Source organism: Thunnus thynnus, chromosome 21 (genome assembly GCF_963924715.1).
Source record: "Thunnus thynnus chromosome 21, fThuThy2.1, whole genome shotgun sequence".
NCBI classification, from domain to species: domain Eukaryota; kingdom Metazoa; phylum Chordata; class Actinopteri; order Scombriformes; family Scombridae; genus Thunnus; species Thunnus thynnus.
Window position 1 is genome coordinate 37,501 of NC_089537.1, and position 23,395 is coordinate 60,895.

The 23,395-nt window shown below is 45.5% G+C and overlaps 1 protein-coding gene across 1 annotated transcript in view; it reads left to right on the plus strand.

Annotated features, from left to right (window-relative positions):
• lama1 (laminin, alpha 1) overlaps positions 1–21,589 on the plus strand; it is a 50,974-nt gene extending 29,385 nt beyond the window's left edge. Inside the window, exons 26-64 of the mRNA XM_067578253.1 lie at positions 308–487; positions 596–781; positions 897–1,024; positions 1,123–1,237; positions 1,496–1,636; positions 4,288–4,406; positions 4,482–4,571; positions 4,965–5,158; positions 5,285–5,427; positions 5,627–5,725; positions 7,817–7,928; positions 8,103–8,259; positions 8,351–8,561; positions 10,641–10,757; positions 10,860–11,023; positions 11,340–11,478; positions 11,628–11,730; positions 12,188–12,304; positions 12,593–12,775; positions 12,866–13,020; positions 13,114–13,257; positions 13,338–13,471; positions 13,603–13,750; positions 13,843–13,967; positions 15,354–15,504; positions 15,615–15,759; positions 16,176–16,317; positions 16,409–16,523; positions 16,624–16,776; positions 17,011–17,162; positions 17,252–17,446; positions 17,539–17,722; positions 17,832–17,938; positions 18,014–18,203; positions 18,388–18,537; positions 19,341–19,494; positions 19,600–19,733; positions 20,973–21,186; positions 21,294–21,589. Coding sequence (XP_067434354.1) covers positions 308–487; positions 596–781; positions 897–1,024; positions 1,123–1,237; positions 1,496–1,636; positions 4,288–4,406; positions 4,482–4,571; positions 4,965–5,158; positions 5,285–5,427; positions 5,627–5,725; positions 7,817–7,928; positions 8,103–8,259; positions 8,351–8,561; positions 10,641–10,757; positions 10,860–11,023; positions 11,340–11,478; positions 11,628–11,730; positions 12,188–12,304; positions 12,593–12,775; positions 12,866–13,020; positions 13,114–13,257; positions 13,338–13,471; positions 13,603–13,750; positions 13,843–13,967; positions 15,354–15,504; positions 15,615–15,759; positions 16,176–16,317; positions 16,409–16,523; positions 16,624–16,776; positions 17,011–17,162; positions 17,252–17,446; positions 17,539–17,722; positions 17,832–17,938; positions 18,014–18,203; positions 18,388–18,537; positions 19,341–19,494; positions 19,600–19,733; positions 20,973–21,186; positions 21,294–21,448 — 5,745 coding nt within the window. The 3' untranslated portion in view covers positions 21,449–21,589. The remainder of the gene's footprint in view (positions 1–307; positions 488–595; positions 782–896; positions 1,025–1,122; positions 1,238–1,495; positions 1,637–4,287; positions 4,407–4,481; positions 4,572–4,964; positions 5,159–5,284; positions 5,428–5,626; positions 5,726–7,816; positions 7,929–8,102; positions 8,260–8,350; positions 8,562–10,640; positions 10,758–10,859; positions 11,024–11,339; positions 11,479–11,627; positions 11,731–12,187; positions 12,305–12,592; positions 12,776–12,865; positions 13,021–13,113; positions 13,258–13,337; positions 13,472–13,602; positions 13,751–13,842; positions 13,968–15,353; positions 15,505–15,614; positions 15,760–16,175; positions 16,318–16,408; positions 16,524–16,623; positions 16,777–17,010; positions 17,163–17,251; positions 17,447–17,538; positions 17,723–17,831; positions 17,939–18,013; positions 18,204–18,387; positions 18,538–19,340; positions 19,495–19,599; positions 19,734–20,972; positions 21,187–21,293) is intronic.
• The last annotated feature ends 1,806 nt before the right edge of the window (positions 21,590–23,395 follow it).

Consider the following 23,395-nt stretch of genomic DNA (forward strand, 5'->3'; position numbering starts at 1 on the left):
AGCGGCTAGTTCCTGTGTTTACTTTCATTCAGACTCAGAAACAAACTTTTGAAGCAATTCATGTAAACTCTATGTAGACAGTAAAATAAGCCGCTATAAACCTACGTAAAGGCCCAGTCATGCAAAAAAAAAGAAAACATGATATACTGTGAAAGTGCCAGAATCTTAAAAAAGTACCATGATACAAATTTTTGGCCAGCTGATAGTATATTAGGATTAATCATGTACACATGCACATAAAACATTTTCCAATTGAACTGAAAGACAGAAAGCAGCCGGTTTACTCTCTCTCTTCCTTCCGTCATAGATAACCCTGGCTCGCTCTCCAGCTCTGTTGACATTGGTCAGTCAGTCTAACCTGCAGGGTGTAGTATCTGGAGTTTATCAGCAGAACAACGACATTTTGCTCGACACCCGTCAACTCAACACCAGCAGGCTGGCCGGCCCGCTCTACTGGAGACTGCCCCGCCAGTTCGAGGGCAACCAGGTACTGTCACCCAAACTGTTGTCTCACAGCACCTGAATACACTGACACTGCAACCTTAGGCCCAAAATATTGACTTTTTATTGTGTATTTTTTGTGTTTGTTTTATAGCTGCTGTCGTACGGTGGCCTGCTGTCTTATGTTGTGACCTTTTATGCTGAGGACGGCTCTGGGCTGGCCAATCGGGAGCCTCAGGTGCTGATGAGGGGTGGGACCCTGATGAATCTGGTCATATACACAGACATGGTTGCTCCTGGCAACGGCATCAGGACACAGCATGTCATCAGGCTGACAGAGGTACGACATGCTGCAAGGAATCAACATCATCAGTGTTTAGATAAAACACATGATGGTTTATTATAACTGTGTGTGTTTGTGTGTTATCATGTGTTATTGTGTGTTTGTGTCACAGCACAAGTGGAAGTATTTTAACTCGGTGTCGGAGAAGCCGGTGAGTCGTGCTGACTTCATGTCCGTTCTCAGTAACATCCAGTACGTCATCATCAAGGCTTCATATGGGACGAGACTGCAGCAGAGCAGGTATGCACACACATCATTAGTCATACCAGTGACATCATCGCTCCTAGCAGTGTCACCATCAGCCGTAGCAGTGACATCATCATGTATTGTTCTGTAAGGATTTCCAACGTCACCATGGAAACAGCAGTGGAGGCGGAGAAGGCGGAGGGGGGCGGGGCCAGACTGATCGAGTCCTGCATCTGTCCGCCGGGATATGCCGGACTGTCCTGTCAGGTAAGCCATGTTTTTTCGCTGTGTCACCATGGCAACCATAGAGGCCACAGCGAGAGAGTTGGTGTTACTGGTCCAGCCTGTAGCCTGTTAACATGAAGCTGGTAGCCACGGCAACAAAGTGGCACCCTGCTGCTGCCCAATCAAAATACAGAACACTGCTATGGCCAACTGGAACTTTCTGATAGCATCTTTACAGTACCTGAGATTACATCACCTGTCTGTGTCTCACCTGTCTGTGTCTCACCTGTCTGTCTGTAGGACTGTGCTCCTGGTTATTTCCATCAGCCTCGGTCTGAGCTGTCGTCTCAGGATCAAAGGTCGCTGTTTGTGCGTCCGTGTGTTCCCTGTCGCTGCAACAACCACAGTGAGAGCTGCAACCAGGAGACGGGAGAGTGTCAGGTAAACACACGGACAGTAGAGGACAGTAGAGGTCAGTAGAGGACAGTAGAGGTCAGTAGAGGTCAGTAGAGGACAGTAGAGGTCAGTATATGACAGTAGAGGTCAGTGGAGAACAGTAGAGGACAGTAGAGGACAGTAGATGACAGTAGAGGTTAATAGAGGACAATAGAGGTCAGTAGAGGACAGTAGAGGACAGTAGATGACAGTAGAGGTTAATAGAGGACAATAGAGGTCAGTAGAGGACAGTAGAGGACAGTAGAGGACAGTAGAGGTTAATAGAGGACAATAGAGGTCAGTAGAGGTCAGTAGAGGACAGTAGAGGACAGTAGATGACAGTAGAGGTTAATAGAGGACAATAGAGGTCAGTAGAGGACAGTAGAGGTTAGTAGACAGTAGAGGACAGTAGAGGACAGTAGAGGTTAGTAGACAGTAGAGGACAGTAGAGGACAGTAGAGGACAGTAGAAGACAGTAGATATCAGTAGAGGACAGTAGAGGACAGTAGAGGACAGTAGAGGTCAGTAGAAGACAGTAGATGTTAGTAGACAGTAGAGGACAGTAGAGGACAGTAGAAGACAGTAGATATCAGTAGAGGACAGTAGAGGACAGTAGAGGACAGTAGAGGACAGTAGAGGTTAGTAGACAGTAGAGGTCAGTAGAGGACAGTAGAGGTCAGTAGAAGACAGTAGAAGACAGTAGATGTCAGTAGAGGTTAGTAGACAGTAGAGGTCAGTAGAGGACAGTAGAGGACAGTAGAGGTCAGTAGAAGACAGTAGATGTCAGTAGAGATCAGTAGAGGTCAGTAGAAGACAGTAGATGTCAGTAGAGGACAGTAGAGGACAGCAGAGGTCAGTAGAGGTCAGCAGAGGACAGTAGAAGACAGTAGATGTCAGTAGAGGACAGTAGAGGACAGTAGATGTCAGTAGAGATCAGTAGAGGACAGTAGAAGACAGCAGATGTCAGTAGAGGTCAGTAGAAGACAATAGATGTCAGTAGAGGACAGTAGAAGACAGTAGATGTCAGTAGAGGTCAGTAGAGGACAGCAGAGGTCAGCAGAGGACAGTAGAAGACAGTAGATGTCAGTAGAGGTCAGCAGAGGACAGTAGAAGACAGTAGATGTCAGTAGAGATCAGTAGAAGACAGTACAGGTCAGTAGAAGACAGTAGATGTCAGTAGAGATCAGTAGAAGACAGTAGAGGTCAGTAGAAGACAGTAGATGTCAGTAGAGATCAGTAGAGGACAGTAGAAGACAGTAGATGTCAGTAGAGGTCAGTAGAAGACAGTAGATGTCAGTAGAGGACAGTAGAGGACAGCAGAGGTCAGCAGAGGACAGTAGAAGACAGTAGATGTCAGTAGAGGTCAGCAGAGGACAGTAGAAGACAGTAGATGTCAGTAGAGGTCAGTAGAAGACAGTAGATGTCAGTAGAGGTCAGTAGAGGACAGTAGAGGACAGTAGAAGACAGTAGATGTCAGTAGAGGTCAGTAGAAGACAGTAGAAGACAGTAGATGTCAGTAGAGGTCAGTAGAAGACAGTAGATGTCAGTAGAGGACAGTAGAGGACAGTAGAGGACAGTAGATGTCAGTAGAGGACAGTAGAGGACAGTAGAGGTCAGTAGAAGACAGTAGAGGTCAGTAGAAGACAGTAGATGACAGTAAAGGACAGCAGAAGACAGTAGAGGTCAGTAGAGGACAGTAGAGGACAGTAGATGTCAGTAGAGGACAGTAGAGGTCAGTAGAAGACAGTAGATGTCAGTAGAGGACAGTAGAGGACAGTAGAAGACAGTAGATGTCAGTAGAGGACAGTAGAGGACAGTAGAGGCCAGTAGAAGACAGTAGAGGACAGTAGAGGACAGTAGAGGTCAGTAGAGGTCAGTAGAAAACAGTAGAGGTCAGTAGAAGACAGTAGAGGACAGTAGAAGACAGTAGATGTCAGTAGAGGACAGTATAGGTCAGTAGAAGACAGAAGATGTCAGTAGAGGTCAGCAGAGGACAGTAGAAGACAGTAGATGTCAGTAGGGGTCAGTAGAAGACAGTAGATGTCAGTAGAGGTCAGTAGAGGACAGTAGATGTCAGTAGAGGTCAGTAGAAGACAGTAGATGTCAGTAGAGGTCAGTAGAAGACAGTAGATGTCAGTAGAGGACAGTAGAGGACAGTAGAAGACAGTAGATGTCAGTAGAGGTCAGTAGAAGACAGTAGAAGACAGTAGATGTCAGTAGAGGTCAGTAGAGGACAGTAGATGTCAGTAGAGGACAGTAGAGGACAGTAGAGGTCAGTAGAAGACAGTAGAGGACAGTAGAGGTCAGTAGAGGACAGTAGAGGTCAGTAGAGGTCAGTAGAGGTCAGTAGAAAACAGTAGAGGTCAGTAGAGGACAGTAGAGGACAGTAGAAGACAGTAGATGTCAGTAGAGGACAGTAGAGGACAGTATAGGTCAGTAGAAGACAGTAGAGGACAGTATAGGTCAGTAGAAGACAGTAGAGGACAGTAGAGGTCAGTAGAAGACAGTAGAGGTCAGTAGAGGTCAGTAGAGGACAGTAGAGGACAGTAGAGGTCAGTAGAGGACAGTAGATGTCAGTAGAGGACAGTAGAGGACAGTAGAGGTCAGTAGAGGACAGTAGATGACACACATGATAATGTTGGTATGTTTTCATGCAGGACTGTCAGCATCACACTGGTGGGCGGAGCTGCGAGCTTTGTGCCCCGGGGTATTATGGGAACGTCAGCGGCTCCATCAGTGACTGCTCGCTGTGCTCCTGCCCCCTCCGCGACAACAGGTGAGACATCTACTGCTTTTCTACTGTATTCTATTAATTTACTTTATTTTACCAACTTTAACTGTGTGTGTATAGTTTCAGTCCCACATGTGTGTCAGAGGGAGCGTCTGGTGATTTCCGCTGCACCGCCTGTCAGCCGGGATACGAGGGGAGATACTGTGAGAGGTGAGAGTCATGACATCATACCTGTCACCTGACCATAACCTCTGTGTCATTGGTCAAAGTAGAAAACAAATATCCAGCCTGAGTTTAACATGTAACCACTGTGCCAGCAGCTCTGTGTTGTGCAGGTATTTGGTTACAAACCAAAACTGGATAAAAATGAACAGTTTGACCTGATGATGTTGTAGATTAAAGTTAGAGGATCTGTTGTCGGGGACACTTGATTTCTTTACCAAATGTTTTATCGTTTCATCCAGTAGATGTTGAGATGTTTGACAGATCTGTTGACCTGCCGTTAGAGGAAACATTTAGGAGTTATCAACCAAACTTCATGGCAGAGACCGACCTCTGAGCCCGTGAGCACGGCCGCTCTGACTCTTCGCTCTCGTCCTGCAGGTGCTCTGCTGGTTACTATGGTAACCCCTCGCTGCCAGGTGGGAGGTGCTCACAGTGCAGCTGCAGTGGGTGGGGCTCGCTGCATCCGCTGTGTGACCCACTGACTGGACAGTGTGACTGCAAGGATGGGGTCAAAGGTCACCTCTGTGAGCAGTGTGATGAGAGGCACATCCTACAGGGAGGAGAGTGTGTGTGTGAGTACTGGTGACACACACACACACACACACACACACACACACACACACACACACACACACACACACACACACACATTCATGTTGTGTTATCAGAGATGATATCTGTTTGGTTTTTATCTCCAGCTTGTGATGACGAGTGCACCGGTGTTCTGCTGGACGACTTGGAGAAACTACACAACCACTTCCTGTCTGTTAATATGAGCGGTGTTGCCATGGCGCCCTACAGCCAGCTGGTGGCGGTGGAGAACCAGACCAGGAGCATCCAGGTAGACTCACACAGAGGCTCTATAACAACCCTCAGATACAATTCAGAGACATGTTTATGGACCCTGAACGCACCACAGAGCCTGGTGTGGTCTGTGCTTAAATATGAATAACTTCCATCTCCTGATTTCACTGTAAAGTTTCCACCTGCGGATGTTTGAAAGTATTTACGTCTGTGTTGCCTGCTGTGTGTCTGTACAGGTGGCGTTTTCAGGGAACAGTTCTGTCACTCTCCACCTGTCCAGAGTGGAGGACGACTTAAGTCATTTGACCTCTGACCTCAGCGCTCTGCTACAGCAGGTATCCATGAGTCATGCTGGGCTCATTCCACTCATTTCTGTTTCAGTGTTCAGCTGCTTCTAAAGACAAACAGCTGATAATACACATACATGGAATACATCTAAGCATAGATTATAACACATTAAATACATAGAACACATCTGTAAACATAGATTATAACACATAGAACACATCTGTAAACATAGATTATAACACATAGAACACATCTGTAAACATAGATTATAACATATAGAACACATCTGTAAACATAGATTATAACATATAGAACACATCTGTAAACATAGATTATAACACATTAAATACATAGAACACATCTGTAAACATAGATTATAACATATAGAACACATCTGTAAACATAGATTATAACATATAGAACACATCTGTAAACATAGATTATAACACATAGAACACATCTGTAAGCATAGATTATAACATATAGAACACATCTGTAAACATAGATTATAACATATAGAACACATCTGTAAACATAGATTATAACATATAGAACACATCTGTAAACATAGATTATAACACATTAAATACATAGAACACATCTGTAAACATAGATTATAACATATAGAACACGTCTATAAACATAGATTATAACACATAGAACACATCTGTAAACATAGATTATAACACATAGAACACATCTGTAAACATAGATTATAACACATAGAACACATCTGTAAACAGAGATTATAACATATAGAACACATCTGTAAGCATAGATTATAACATATAGAACACATCTGTAAACATAGATTATAACACATTAAATACATAGAACACATCTATAAACATAGATTATAACATATAGAACACATCTATAAACATAGATTATAACATATAGAACACATCTGTAAACATAGATTATAACATATAGAACACATCTGTAAGCATAGATTATAACACATAGAACACATCTGTAAACAGAGATTATAACACATTAAATACATAGAACACATCTATAAACATAGATTATAACATATAGAACACATCTATAAACATAGATTATAACATATAGAACACATCTGTAAACAGAGATTATAACATATAGAACACATCTGTAAACATAGATTATAACACATAGAACACATCTGTAAACAGAGATTATAACACATTAAATACATAGAACACATCTATAAACATAGATTATAACATATAGAACACATCTGTAAACAGAGATTATAACACAGTAAATACGTAGAACACAGAGTAATCTGTAAACATATGAGGCAAGAGGGAGGGAGGGTTTTTTTGTTTTTTTAATAGTGTCAACTTTGCCACCTCTGGGAATTTCAATCAGTCACGCAAGCTTGAAAAAAACACTGGACTGAGATGTGATTGCAAAAAATGGATATATATTGTATTAATAAAATTCTTTTTTTAAATGACAAGTAGGTCTCCAAACTTTAAAAAACAAATTAGCACCTAAAAAATTTGCAAAATTGAGCAGTATGGGGAGCGAGGAGGGGGAATCACACAACAGAAGTGCTGCCACAAAGAAAAACAAGTGAAAACACATACTGCTCTCAGGGAGGGAGGCTGGGGGTTTAGAAAGGGCCACCCACCGTGAAGCATAGCCTGGCCTGCAAAGTGCATAAAACACTAAAATTACAAGGTGGGAATGACACCTGAATTAAAAGGAATGTCAACTCATGTAAACATACCAGAGAGCGAAGGTACAAGAAAATTGTAAAAATGCACATCTTACAATGGCTGGGAGACCAGGTCTGAGGAAACACGGCAGATATGCTGGTATGACAAACTGTGCACACACCAGCCAGCACGGAAACCAGGTTCCAGGAAGAGGCAGAAACATCCTCCCGAGGAATAGACGCCTGCCTAAACACAGCGCTGAACGGCGCCGCCCAGTAACCAGCGCAAAGCTGATTCATTGAATCCAGCCAGTGACAATTAAGTGGACCGAAAGAAAGGAGAAAAACCTAATCTGCCACACATAGATTATTAGATATTAAAATATAGAACACAGAATCATCTGCAAACATAGATTATAACATATTAAATATATAAAACACAGAAGCATTTTGATAGAGTTCATATTTTTCCTGTCCTCCGATTGGCTAGGTCACACATCTTTCACACGACCTGGAGGAAGTGGGCGTGTCCACCAACAACAGTCTTTCCCAGGGTGCACTGCTGCTGGAGAGCATCGGCAACCTTCAGGACAACATCCAGGGTAACATACTGATTACATCGGCAACACATCAAAGTGACATCATAACCAGCAGAAAATACATGTTAATGCCCCGCAGCCTGTCAGTGACGCCCAGGATACAGAAACCATTGAAAGGCTGTTCAGTAAGTGAAAGATGATGATTTAAAACAGTATTGTGATATCTGATTGGTCCAGTGCTTGAGAGGGAGGCGGGGCATCTGAACCAGACCACAGAGGTGGAGTTAGATGCAGCCAATCAGACGTATTTGCTGGATGAGGTGGCATCCATGTTGGAAACCATCAGAGCTGTCAATCTAACAGCTGCCAACACTGCAGCCAATCAGGAGCTCAGGTGTGTGTGTGTGTGTGTGTGTGTGTGTGTCAGTGTTAATGTACACGTTTTATTTAAGATCAGTGTTAATGATGTATCTCTCTCTCTTCAGCCTTACAGAGTCTGTCATCAACTTGCTGCAGGTGCACTTCCTGTCCAGCAGTGTGGCGGTTGACGAGCGGCTCCGCCCCCTCACCGCCTCCCTCTCTGTTCACATGGAAATGCTGCAACATGCACACACACAACTGAGCAACGCTGCACAACGAAACACACAAACACAACAACTGCTGGACAACGCAAACACTCTCCTCCAACGCTATCAGGTAAATAAAACACACACCTACAGCCAGGTAAACACACACCTACAGCCAGGTAAACACACCTACAGCCAGGTAAACACACACCTACAGCCAGGTGAACACACACCTACAGCCAGGTAAACACACACCTACAGCCAGGTAAACACACCTACAGCCAGGTAAACACACCTACAGCCAGGTAAACACACACCTACAGCCAGGTAAACACACACCTACAGCCAGGTGAACACACCTACAGCCAGGTAAACACACCTACAGCCAGGTAAACACACCTACAGCCAGGTAAACACACACCTACAGCCAGGTGAACACACACCTACAGCCAGGTAAACACACACCTACAGCCAGGTGAACACACACCTACAGCCAGGTAAACACACACCTACAGCCAGGTAAACACACACCTACAGCCAGGTAAACACACCTACAGCCAGGTGAACACACACCTACAGCCAGGTAAACACACACCTACAGCCAGGTGAACACACACCCACAGCCAGGTGAACACACACAAAATTTGAACAAAACAAAGATTACGTTGTTTGGAAACTGACATACAAGTGATGATAGACAGTGTTATGTAGTGTTACTATATGAAATAAATAATATGTGATATTAGAGCACAAAATCTGCTGGAAACTTCGTGTAAGATAAATACAAGCAAAGTTGGCGAGGAGCGCTGCAGTTCTGGGAAAATAAGACACATTGTGGATCATGAAGCATTGAACACTGTATTGTTCACTTGTAGTAGCATATCTGAAATAGTGAGCGGAGGTGTCGGGTAACACATACAAAAGCAACTTACACTCACTATGCATCCCTCAACAGAAGAGCCATATGGATAGTTAGGACATCATGAACACACCAACACACTGTGTTTAAAGTCACATGCTTTAAAGTTCGTGGATCTGGGAGAATTTCAGTTCCACCACCAGAGAACTACAGAGTAGAAGAGTCTAGCTGGTGACTTAGGGTCCTGTTGTGGTACCAGGCGCCTTTCATTGGCAGAGCGTCGTGGGGGGAGGGAGTGTAGACCTGAATGAGGGAGTTCAGGTGGGCAGGAGCCATTTTAGTTGTTGTTTTGTAAGCGAATGTCAGGGTTTTGAATTTGATGCAGGCAGCAACTGGGAGCCAGTGGAGGGATATGAACAGCAGGGTGATGTGCTGTTTTGGGCTGATTGAAGACCAGACGCGCGCGGGGTTCTGGATCATCTGCAGAGGTTTGAGTGTACATGCAGGGAGGCCAGTAAGGAGCTGCAGTAGTTGATGCGTGATATTACTGATGTTGTACAGGACAAACCGACACGATCGAGCGACTGAGGCCACGTGAACCTTAAAGGTTAGTTGGTCATCGATCGAGACACCCAAGCGTCAGGCACACACATACATATATATATAAAAAATCTCCCTCTCACCCCCCTCCCATGGGGGGGGGGGGGGGGGGGGGGGGTGTCTCTATGGGAGTTTTAGGGTTCTGTGCAGTATCTCAGCTGTTCCTAGGACTGGGCTCTTCTGGACAGAGACCTCAGATGTTGTCCCTGTGATCTGCTGGAGCCACTCTCCCAGTTTGTGGGTCACAGCCCCCAGTGCTCCCGTTACCACTGGCACCACTGTTGCCTTCACTCCCCACATCTTTTCTAGCTCCTCTTGGTATTTTTCTATCTTCTCGTGTTCCTTCTTCTTGACGTTGCTGTCGCTTGGGATCACTACGTCCATCACCGCTGCCTTCTCCTGTTTGTCCATCAACACGATGTCCGGTCGGTTCGTCATCACCAGCTTGTCAGTCTGGATCTGGAAGTCCTGTCTGGTGTGGTAGATCTCCGCCTCTATTGATCTCGTACTGAGTGGCTGTTCTTGTGCTGCCATGATCAGTGCTTCTGTGTATATATGCTTGGAAAAGTAATGATAATAATGCAGTTTTTGTCCCAAATAAAACGTTAGTTAATTCATTTCCACAGATGAACTCAGCGGCTTGGAGACTGTAAACTAAATGATTTGTGTTTGTGTGTGTGTGTGTGTGTGTGTGTGTGTGTGCATCTTGATGTGTGTGTGTGTGTGTTTGTGTGTGTGTGTGTGTGTCAGTCTGTCCATCAGAACGTGTCGGCTGTCAGTGAGTCTTTGGACGCCGTGATGGACGACAGTCAGCTGCTGCTGGCCGACAGCTTCAGCCTGACAGAGGAGATAAACAACAGCTCAGCAGTAAGACACGAACCGATCGCTCTGATTAATAATGATAACAATAATAATATTGATGACGGGAACATTATTGATTATTATTAATAATGATAATAATGTGTGCAGCAGGTGGAGGTTTTGGGGGGGCAGCTGGATCAGTGGCGCCCTCTGCTGAGGAAGCAGGTCGACGGTCTGGTTGTTGGTTTGAAGATGACGGACGCTCTGGAGAACGTTTACCGTGCAGAGAACCACGCCCACCTGCTGCAGAGCCACGCCCACTCTCTGCACAGGTAACTGTGTGTGTGTGTGTGTGTTACTGTGAGTGTAAGTGTGTGTGTGTGTGTGTGTGTTACTGTGAGTGTGAGTGTGTGTGTGTGTTACTGTGAGTGTGAGTGTGTGTGTGTGTTACTGTGAGTGTGTGTGTGTGTGTGTGTGTGTTACTGTGAGTGTGAGTGTGTGTGTGTGTGTGTTACTGTGAGTGTGTGTGTGTGTGTGTGTTACTGTGAGTGTAAGTGTGTGTGAGTGTGTGTGTGTGTGTTACTGTGAGTGTGAGTGTGTGTGTGTGTATCCGTTATATTAATCAGTCTACATGATTGTGTCTCTCAGCTCTCTGTCATCGGTATGTAACGTGTCTCAGAACGGCAGCCGATTGGTTCAGCTGGACGGTGATGTCACAGAGCAGGTTGACTCGGCGCAACAGGTCGCCCTGATCGCCCAGATGTCCGCCTCCCTCGCTCTCAACATGGTAAGTAGGTGTTCACATGAAAGACTGTAAAGACTCCCAGATGTTGTTTGGGGTTCAGGTGAGTAACAAACAGCGTCAGACGTTTATAAACTGTCTGTGTGTGTGTGTGTGTGTGTGTGTGTGTGTGTGTGTGTGTGTGTGTATTTCAGACCGTCCAATCAGAGCAGCCGCTGTTGGTAGACGGTCAAGCCAAACTGAATATCAGCGTTGCTGTTCTGGAAGAAAGTCGACAAATCAACAAGTCAAGTGAAGGTCTGTCTGTCTGTCTGTCTGTCTGTCTGTCTGTCTGTCTGTCTGTCTGTCTGTCTGTCTGTCTGTCTGACTCTCTGTCTGACTGTCTGACTGTCTGTCTGTCTGTCTGTCTGACTGTTTGTCTGACTGTCTGACTGTCTGACTGACTGTCTGTCTGTCTGTCTGTCTGTCTGACTGTCTGTCTGTCTGTCTGTCTGTCTGTCTGTCTGTCTGACTGTCTGACTGTCTGTCTGTCTGTCTGTCTGACTGTTTGTCTGTCTGACTGTCTGACTGTCTGTCTGACTGTTTGTCTGTCTGACTGTCTGACTGTCTGTTTGTCTGTCTGTCTGTCTGACTGTCTGACTGTCTGTCTGTCTGTCTGACTGACTGTCTGTCTGTCTGTCTGTCTGATTGTTTGTCTGACTGTCTGTCTGACTGACTGTCTGTCTGACTGACTGTCTGTCTGTCTCTGTTACAGACCTGCAGCTGAACGTCTCCATGGTAACTACCACACTGCGATTGGTCAGAGAGAGTGTCAGTAACACCAGCCTCCTCCTCCGTCAGCCAATCAGAGAGCTGCAGAGCCTCTCTAACAGTGAGTCAGGCATTTCAGGCTCTGCCTCCTTCAAAGATCAATACTGATGATGTCATCAGTGGTCCGTTTGATTGATTAGGTGATGATGTCTTTATCCTGAAGCAGCATTAAGCAGCATTCAAACTGATGTGGACATGTCTCTGATTGGTTATTACCACTGAGTTGATATTAGATATTTATGTATAAATATTCTGATAAACTGTTGTATTAATAAAGTGATATATTTATATACTGATATATTGTATCAATGTATAGATGTATTGATATATTGATCTTTGTGTACCTCAGGTTCGTCGGTGCCACTGCAGCAGGCGCAGCTTCAGGTTGCAGCTGCTCGCTCTGGCCTGCAGGAGGCGCTGCAGCGGCTGCAGAGACTCAGACAGCAGCTGCAGGATTCTTCTTCTGTGGTGGAAAACACCAACAACACAGTAAAACAGACCAACCAGCTGGTGACTTATACACAGACTGCAGGTTGGTCTGCAACCTTTATTGAGACAAAAAAAGATACGAAAATGAGAGCTTCTATGTGGTGGTAACACTTCCTGTTTCCTGTTTGGTTAGCTTATGAGGCGCAGCGTAAAATAGAGGAGGCAGAGCATCGTACAGAGCGTCTAATGGACAGGATAAAGCCACTGAGCATGCTGGGAGAAACACTGAGCAGGAACCTGTCTGACATCAGAGAGCTGATCGATCAGGCCAGAAGACAGGCGGCATCGGTACATAAACACACAGTGACAGAAACACACACGATGATGATGATGATGATGATGATGATGATGATGATGATGAAGGTGTTGTGATGTCATCAGATTAAGGTGGCGGTGCAGGCAGACAGGACGTGTGTTCGATCCTACAAACCAGAGATTCAGTCGAGTAACTTCAACACTCTGATTCTGACGCTGAAGACGACAAGAAGGAACAACCTGTTGTTCTACCTGGGCAGCAACACACAGGTACACACACACACACACACACACACACACACACACACAGTGCTCAGCACTGACAGTCAGCTGATGTCTGTTGTGTGCAGGCAGACTTTTTGGCGCTGGAGATGCATGATGGGAAAGTTTCTCTGCTGTGGGACCTTGGTTCAGGAAGCACCAGACTGGATTCTCTTGGACCAGAAATCACCAACAACAGATGGACCAGGATTAACGTGACACGGTATGACACACCACCAAGAGATCACCAAAACTAATAAATACACCAAATTAAAGTAAAAACAGGCTGCCGCTGCTGAAGTTATGTGATGTAATTTCATATGATGTCATGTGATGATGTCATGATGTTGGCAGGTTCGGAGCCCACGGCTCTCTGTCAGTCCATCAGCTGGAGTCGCCTCCGTCGCCCGCAGTAACAGCTACATCGCCTGGACCCGCTCGTGTTCTAGACATCGACAACAACACGGTGATCCACATCGGAGGACTGGGAGCTCACACTCAGGTAACATACACACATCAGGTGCACAGGTGTGTGTGGTGAACAGGTGAACAGGTGATAACTGTGTGTGTGTGTGTGTGTGTGTCTGATGTCAGACCCCTGCAGTGCTGCGCTCCACCACCTTCCAGGGCTGTTTGGGCGAAGCGTCGCTCAACGAGAGAAACATCGGACTATGGAACTACAACAGTAGAGAGGGAGAGTGTGGAGGCTGCTTCAGCAGGTACGCACACAGGTGGATTAACATACAGGTGGACTAACACAGGTGGACTAACCTACAGGTGGACTAACACAGGTGGACTAACACACAGGTGGACTAACACACAGGTGGATTGACACACAGGTGGACTAACACATAGGTGGACTAACATACAGGTGGACTAACACATAGGTGGACTAACATACAGGTGGACTAACCTACAGGTGGACTAACACATAGGTGGACTAACATACAGGTGGACTAACCTACAGGTGGACTAACACAGATGGACTAACACATAGGTGGACTAACATACAGGTGGACTAACATACAGGTGGACTAACCTACAGGTGGACTAACATACAGGTGGACTAACATACAGGTGGACTAACATACAGGTGGATTAACATACAGGTGGACTAACATACAGGTGGATTAACATACAGGTGGACTAACCTACAGGTGGATTAACACACAGATGGACTAACATACAGGTGGATTAACATACAGGTGGACTAACATACAGGTGGACTAACATACAGGTGGATTAACATACAGGTGGACTAACATACAGGTGGACTAACATACAGGTGTGTGTTTTGTAGTTCAGCCTGGAGGTTAAAACTACAGCTTTCTAAAGAAAGTTCTGAATTGCATTTAAAAAAAATGAAGTCTAGAGGTCTTACTGTCCGTCTCTCTATCTGTCTGTCTGTCTCTACCTGTCTGTCTATACCTGTCTGTCTTTCTCTCTACCTGTCTGTCTGTCTCTACCTGTCTGTCTGTCTCTATCTGTCTGTCTCTCTACCTGTCTGTCTTTCTCTCTACCTGTCTGTCTGTCTCTACCTGTCTGTCTATACCTGTCTGTCTTTCTCTCTACCTGTCTGTCTGTCTCTACCTGTCTGTCTCTCTACCTGTCTGTCTGTCTCTCTACCTGTCTGTCTGTCTCTACCTGTCTGTCTGTCTGTCTGTCTCTATCTGTCTGTCTGTCTCTACCTGTCTGTCTGTCTGTCTGTCTGTCTCTACCTGTCTGTCTCTATCTGTCTGTCTGTCTGTCTCTACCTGTCTGTCTTTCTCTCTACCTGTCTGTCTGTCTCTACCTGTCTGTCTATACCTGTCTGTCTTTCTCTCTACCTGTCTGTCTGTCTCTACCTTTCTGTCTATACCTGTCTGTCTTTCTCTCTACCTGTCTGTCTGTCTCTACCTGTCTGTCTCTCTACCTGTCTGTCTGTCTCTCTACCTGTCTGTCTGTCTCTACCTGTCTGTCTGTCTGTCTGTCTCTATCTGTCTGTCTGTCTCTACCTGTCTGTCTGTCTGTCTGTCTGTCTCTACCTGTCTGTCTCTATCTGTCTGTCTGTCTGTCTCTACCTGTCTGTCTCTATCTGTCTGTCTCTCTACCTGTCTCTCTCTCAGTCCCCAGGCGGAGGAGACGTCCTTCCATTTCGATGGTTCTGGCTTCTCATTGGTCCAGAAGTCTCTGCGAGCGACCTCCACCTCTGTCGTGCTGCTGTTTAAAACGCTGTCGCCGGGCGGATTACTGCTGTACTTGGCCTCCAACAACACGGTACCGCACTTATTGTGAAGCAGACTCAGATGTTGGCTCTCTTGCTGTTGTTGTTGAGACTCTTATTGTGAAGGAGACTCAGACGTTGGCTCTCTTCCTGTCTTCTGCAGAGAGACTTCCTGTCCATAGAGCTGGTGGGGGGTCGAGTCCGTCTGACCTTTGACCTAGGCTCAGGTCCCCTGATCCTGACCTCCAACAGAAAGTACAACACAGGAGTCTGGTACAAGATCACACTGCAGAGAAACAAACGCAAAGGTTATACTGCTACTTATTAGTACTACTGCTACTTATTAGTACTACTGCTACATATTAGTACTACTGCTACATATTAGTACTACTGCTACTTATTAGTACTAGTGCTACATATTAGTAAAACTGCTACTTATTAGTAATACTGCTACATATTAGTACTACTGCTACATATTAGTACTACTGCTACATATTAGTAATACTGCTACTTATTAGTACTACTGCTAAATATTAGTACTAGTGCTACTTATTAGTACTACTGCTACATATTAGTACTACTGCTACATATTAGTAATACTGCTACTTATTAGTACTACTGCTACATATTAGTACTAGTGCTACTTATTAGTACTAGTGCTACATATTAGTACTACTGCTACATATTACTACATAATACTGATGCTGCTTATGGGTGTGTCCAGGCTACTTGTCCGTCATGGCAGCCGACCAATCGTCAGACAAGGAGGTGTTGGAGGCGGAGTCACCAGGAACGGCCTCTGACCTGAACCGCTCTGACCTTGACCCCATCTACATCGGGGGACTCCCTGCCTCCCGACCAATCAGGTGAGTGTGTTGATGTCACCAGGTGAAGATTATGTCACAGGAGGGTTACATGTTAATGCTCTCTGTCCCTACCTGTCTGTCTGGTTGCTAGGCGACAAGTCATCTCGAGGTCGTACGTTGGCTGCATAAAGAACGTGGAGATCGCGCGGTCGAACTTTGACCTGCTGAGAGATGCATATGGAGTCAGGAAGGGCTGCGTACTCGAGGTACACAAATATATACATACAGTATATATACTTATGTAAATTATATATAACACACTGAAACATCTCAATGATCAATAACCTGTATTGATTTCCTGATCAGGCGGTGCGGAGCGTCTCAGTGTTGGGTGGCGGCTTTGTTCAGATCGCTCCGCGCTCGCTTGGCCAGGAGGCGGAGCTTTTGTTCTCCTTCTCTTCCAACAACCAATCAGGAGTCCTGCTGGCTGGCTTCAGTGACGACCGCACACAGCGTCAGGTGAGACCAGAGAGACGTCACATGATACACCTGTGGATCAGCTGTTAGTGATTCACCTGTAGATCAGCTGCTCAGCGTGTGCACATAGAAATGAATGAGAAAGTATTACTGTCATTGTAACCACAGTGTATGTTATGTGTGTGTGTGTGTGTGTGTGTGTGTGTGTGTGTGGGTGTGTGTGTGCGTGTGTGTGTGTGCGTGTGTGTGCGCGTGCGTGTGCGTGTGCGTGTGCAGCACTTCCTGTCTGTGCACCTGGCGTCCGGTTCATTGGAGGCGGAGCTTGGAGAAGTGAACGGGGCCACACGGCGGGTGGTAGTGGTGAAACCCGATGGTGGATCCTTCGCTGATGGAACGAAACACTCCGTCATCATCACCATCAACAAGAAGTATGTGTTACCATGGAAACAGAGACCTGTCTCACCTGAACATGCCTCCCCTGACTGAAAAACATCGATTGATGTTCTCTGTCTCTCAGGTCTCTGTATGTCCAGGTCGACGAGGAACACCTGAAGTCCGTCTCTCTGTTGCCAGGCGGACTCTCCCGTCTCTCTCCAGCCTCCTTTTTCATTGGTGGGCTGCCTTCAGGTGAGGAGTCTCGTCTGCCAATCAGATTGCAGGACGTGTCCAGGTGGTTCAGAGGCTGCATCCAGCACCTGGCGGTGGGCGGAGCGTAAGTCTCACACACACACAAACATACACAGGTTGTTTCATTGTTTCTGTCTCCCTGATTTGTTCATTGTTTTGATTGGCGGCTCCCTCCAGGCTCATTGACCTATCAGGAGCAGTGCGGTACGAAGGGGTGGAGCTCGACAGCTGCCTATTAGAAGAGAGAGTCGGGGGGGCAGTTCTGCCTGATGACCAGGATTTAGAGCCCACTCCTGACCCTGCCCACCTACCTTTAGCCCCGCCCACTCACCTGAGTGCCCTGACACCTGGAGCTCTGACCGTAACCAATACATTTATGCCTTATTGATTATACATTGTTTATTGGTGTTTGATTATTGGTTATTAATGTTGTTGATTAATTATTGCTTATTTATTTATGTGTGCTGCAGTGTGCCTCAGACGCGGAACCAAGCTTCCTCCCATCAGCAGCTCAGTTTGGTTCGTCCAGACACAGTCACATGACTTTCATCATCAGCCCCAACACTGTCCGTAAGAGGTGAGTATCCATGACAACAGGGGGAGGGGCATCTGTGTCATACAGTTCTGATTCTACCGTGTTGTGTTGTCTTAGTGTCTCCCTCAGGTTGTCGGTTCGAAGCCGGGCTCAGGACGGTCTTCTCCTCCTCCTCTCTGACTCCAACCAGATGGATCACGCCATCCTGCGGCTGGCGGCGGGGAGGCTGTTGATGTCAGCTGACCTGGGGAAAGGCCCCGCCTCAGTCACTTCATCTGTTGTCATTAACGATGGAGAGTGGCACACAGTGAGTCATGCACACATCAAATACACACAGGAAAGGCAACATCACTAATTCACCTGAAATAAAGGTGAAGTTCTGACATCACTTCCTGTCTACTCTCTGTTGCGCCCGCTTCTGTAACAACACAAATCTGTCTGCCTGTCTGCCTGTCTGCCTGTCTGCCTGTCTGCCTGTCTGTCTCTCTCAGGTGAGTGCAGAGGTCAGTCGGCGGTCAGTGTCGGTGTCAGTTGACGGCTTGAGTCCAGACTCTGTGTCAGTTAAAGGAAACCAGCTGGACGTGAACAACAGACTGTACCTGGGAGGACTGCCACACACACACTCTACCAGGAGGATCAACGTATGACACACACACACACACACACACACGCACCTGTGCACGTGTCAAAGCTCTGCGCTTGTTCACTGAATTAACTGACTGCGGTGATTAAACTGAAATGAAAGGATTGATTCACATCACATGTTGTTACGAGCAGCAGAGTAGGCGGGGAGACCCTGACCCAGTCCAGACCCAGTTCAGAAGTAGCCTGGACTGGTACCTGGGAAACTGGAGGTGAGGGTTGGACTTTTACCTGGGAAACTGGAGGTGAGGGTTGGACTGGTACCTGGGAAACTGGAGGTGAGGGTTGGACTGGTACCTGGGAAACTGGAGGTGAGGTTTGGACTGGTACCTGGGAAACTGGAGATGAGGTTTGAACTGGTACCTGGGAAATGGGAGGTGAGGTTTGGACTGGTACCTGGGAAACTGGAGATGAGGTTTGAACTGGTACCTGGGAAACGGGAGGTGAGGTTTGGACTGGTACCTGGGAAACTAGAGATGAGGTTTGAACTGGTACCTGGGAAACAGGAGGTGAGGTTTGGACTGGTACCTGGGAAACTGGAGATGAAGTTTGGACTGGTAGCTTGGAAACTGGTGCTGCAGCATCTAGTGGACATTAGTGGTACTGCATCTCTATGACGATGTGTAAATCAGCCAATAAAAAGCAAAGTTAGACAAAACAGACAGGTGTGTCTAGACAGACAAGTGAGGTCTGAACTGCAGGTGTTATTTCACAGTTAGTTTTACTGACAAACAGCCCTGATATTTACTGAAAACATGAGACTAACCCTATCTCCCTGTCTGTCCACCTGTCTGTCTCTCAGGCCAGCAGCAGTCTTCCAGGTTGTCTTCGCTCTGTCAGTCTGAATGGTGCCATGTTGGACCTGTCCAAGCCGGCGTCGCAGCATGATGTCACTTCCTGTTTCACCAAGGACCAGACAGGAAGTTACTTTAACGGCAGTGGATTTGCCGAAATCAGTGAGTCCAACATGAAGAACGTTAATGTGATTGATCTGATTTAATCTGAGTCATTGTGATTTAATGTGCCTGTTTGTGTGTGTGTGTGTGTGTGTGTGTGTTCAGTGCGTGATGGATACAAGGTCGGCTCCGATGTGTCGGTGTCTTTGGAGTTTCGGACGAGTCAATCAGAGGGAGTGTTCTTGGGAATCAGCAGCGCAAAGGTCGACGCCATCGGACTGGAGATGATTAACGGACAGGTATGTGTGTGTGTGTGTATCTGTTTACACATTTAAATATTTAATTATTTACGCATTCACTTGTTTCCTCATTTACATGTTTACTAATTTTTACCTGGTTTACCTGTGTTCCTCCTGGTTTACCTGTGTTCCTCCTGGTTGACCTGTGTTCTTCCTGGTTTACCTGTGTTCCTCCTGGTTGACCTGTGTTTTTCCTGGTTTACCTGTGTTCTTCCTGGTTTACCTGTGTTCTTCCTGGTTTACCTGTGTTCCTCCTGGTTTACCTGTGTTCTTCCTGGTTGACCTGTGTTCTTACTGGTTTACCTGTGTTCTTCCTGGTTTACCTGTGTTCCTCCTGGTTTACCTGTGTTCTTCCTGGTTGACCTGTGTTCTTCCTGGTTGACCTGTGTTCTTACTGGTTTACCTGTGTTCTTCCTGGTTTACCTGTGTTCCTCCTGGTTTACCTGTGTTCTTCCTGGTTGACCTGTGTTCTTCCTGGTTGACCTGTGTTCTTCCTGGTTTACCTGTGTTCCTTCTGGTTTACCTGTGTTCTTACTGGTTTACCTGTGTTCTTCCTGGTTTACCTGTGTTTCTCCTGGTTGACCTGTGTTCTTCCTGGTTGACCTGTGTTCTTCCTGGTTTACCTGTGTTCTTCCTGGTTGACCTGTGTTCTTCCTGGTTGACTTGTGTTCCTCCTGGTTTACCTGTGTTCTTCCTGGTTTACCTGTGTTCTTCCTGGTTTACCTGTGTTCTTCCTGGTTGACCTGTGTTCTTCCTGGTTGACCTGTGTTCCTTCTGGTTTACCTGTGTTCTTCCTGGTTTACCTGTGTTTCTCCTGGTTGACCTGTGTTCTTCCTGGTTGACCTGTGTTCTTACTGGTTTACCTGTGTTCTTCCTGGTTTACCTGTGTTTCTCCTGGTTGACCTGTGTTCTTCCTGGTTGACCTGTGTTCTTCCTGGTTTACCTGTGTTCTTCCTGGTTGACCTGTGTTCTTCCTGGTTGACTTGTGTTTCTCCTGGTTGACCTGTGTTCCTCCTGGTTTACCTGTGTTCTTCCTGGTTTACCTGTGTTCTTCCTGGTTTACCTGTGTTCTTACTGGTTTACCTGTGTTCTTACTGGTTTACCTGTGTTCTTCCTGGTTGACCTGTGTTCTTCCTGGTTTACCTGTGTTCTTCCTGGTTGACCTGTGTTCTCCCTGGTTTACCTGTGTTCTTCCTGGTTGACCTGTGTTCTCCCTGGTTTACCTGTGTTCTTCCTCAGATGGTGTTTAACGTGAATAATGGGGCGGGGCGAGTGTCGGTGCGTTCCATTGGTCAGATACTGTGTGACGGACAGTGGCATCACCTGCTGGCGAGGAAGACCAAACACACTCTGAGTCTGAGTGTAGATGGGCGGAGCTTCACGACCCTCAACCCCTACCCACAATCCACCTCTGCTGAGACCAACAATCCCGTCTACTTGGGAGGATTCCCAGGTGAGCCCCGCCTCTCAACTCTGAACCGTTCATCAAACATTGATCGAATGCTCACACAGAAAGATCAAAGAAACACATGATTGATTAACCTGTCTGTCTCTCTGCAGTTGGGGTGAAGCAGAACTGCCTGTCTATCAGCTCTCGGTTCAGAGGTTGTCTGAGGAACGTGCAGCTTATCAAGTCTCACCTGAACGTCGTGCTGGACCTTAGATCTGCTCACTCCCTGTTGGGCATCACCCCTAGCTCGTGTCCTGTTGCCTAGCAGCACTCAGAATGGCTCTGATTGGTCCACAGACACTCACAGTTCTATTAATGCTTCAACAGATTAACTGAAGTCAAAGTGAATATTGATGAAATGATTTTCTTCCTCTCTCTGTAATATTGATCTGACTCTGCTGAACAATTAAAGAACATCTAAAAAAAAGTTTTTCCTCTTCTCTCTATAATGTCAGAGAAACAACTTCAGCTTCAATCAGTGAACACGAACACTGACTCCAGTCATGAACTTTGACCTTTTAGTCACAAATAACCAACCACATGTAATCAAACTAAGAATATCAGTTGTTAACCTTCACAGAGACCACAGCTCGTTATTTCCTCTCAGCTGCTCTTCAGACTTCACCTGGTGAGGCAGCTGGATTTGTGAGATCACATGAGAATCCATCTTGTCAGGCTGGTGTCTCAGACCAATCAGTGTCCAATGAGGATTCTCATGTGATCTTGCCAATCCAGCTGCCTCACAAGGTAAGACAGTGATAGATGGTTCATCCAATCACCTGCTAAGGATTTTTTTGAAAGTGCCGCCCTTTTCCAAACAGTTTCCCTGGATGACTTCTCAGATGTTTCGGTGTAACAAACCATCTGGCGCTTCAGGTGACTTCAGACTCAGGCTAACGTTAGCAACCTCTGCTATTCTTTTTTTTGTCATCAAATGACTATTGAGATGAAAACACAAAGTCTACAACCAAAAGCACGACTTGTTTTTTGAATTTGACAATAACAGAAAGTACATAGAAACATAAATAGATAAAATAAAATATTTAAATAAAAATTGCAAAATAATATTTTAAGTTACATATATAAAATATCACAAGGAACCAAATATAAAAGTAAAATAAGTAAGTAAATGCTTTATCTCTTCTATTTAAGTCCTCTTCCTACTGTTAGTTGGTTTAGATTTCCATATTCACCTATATATCAAACTCATTTAACATGAAACTAGCACAGGTCTCACTGAGGTTATAGAAATAACCTCGGTTCCAGCTGTCTGCTCTTTGTGTCGGATAGTAACAAATAGAGACTTTAATGATTTTAAGGATATATGTCGGATTTATGAGCTGGACAGAGGAAACCTCTAAATAATGGAGGTATTTATTGATGCATACAACTCAAAAAACACCAAAGGCATCGTAGGTAGACTATACAAGGCTATCACTTCAATGAATAAATCCTCAACAGATTACATAAAGGAACGCTGGGAAAAGGAACTAAACGTGGTAATAACTGAGGACATGTGGGTTAAAGCATGGGAAACCCAGTCTACTACTACAAGTTCATTTTTTTGGAGAGACTTTTGCTGGAAAACTCTGACCCGTTTCTTTATTACCCCTTACCAAAAATCAAAATCAAGTGGGATGCAACACTTTTGCTGGAGGGAGTGTGGATCAGATTCTGGTCATGCCCATATGTTCAGCCTTTTTGGAGGGGAGTGGGAAATTTAGTATCAGAGATTCTGGACCTGGACACTGATTTTTCTTTCAATGAGCTATACCTCGGACACATCCCTCAAGGTCTTAGTAAAAGCGACACATATCTCTTGAAGATATTTATGGTCGCAAGTAAAAAAACAATAACTAAATGCTGGCTTCAGAAGAATCCCCCCCATCGCTGCCCTCATTAGTATAATCAACTCTATCCGCCTGATGCAGAAAATGACTTTCACTCTTCGACTTCAAAAAGAGAAGGGGGATGCATACTGGAACAAATAGACATTGAGTCGTCATTTCTCTCTGTATCTTCCTGACACTTTTTGAATTCTGTACCTATGATTGTTTCCCTTTTTTTTGTTGTGCCCCAGACCTCCCCGTTTCTGTTTTCTTGTTGTAAAAACTGAAAAAAAAAAAAAAATAGAGTTGAAAATTAAATCATTATAATAATAAAAAATAAAAACATTAAAATAAATAAATAAGGACAGTCATTAGAAAAGAGC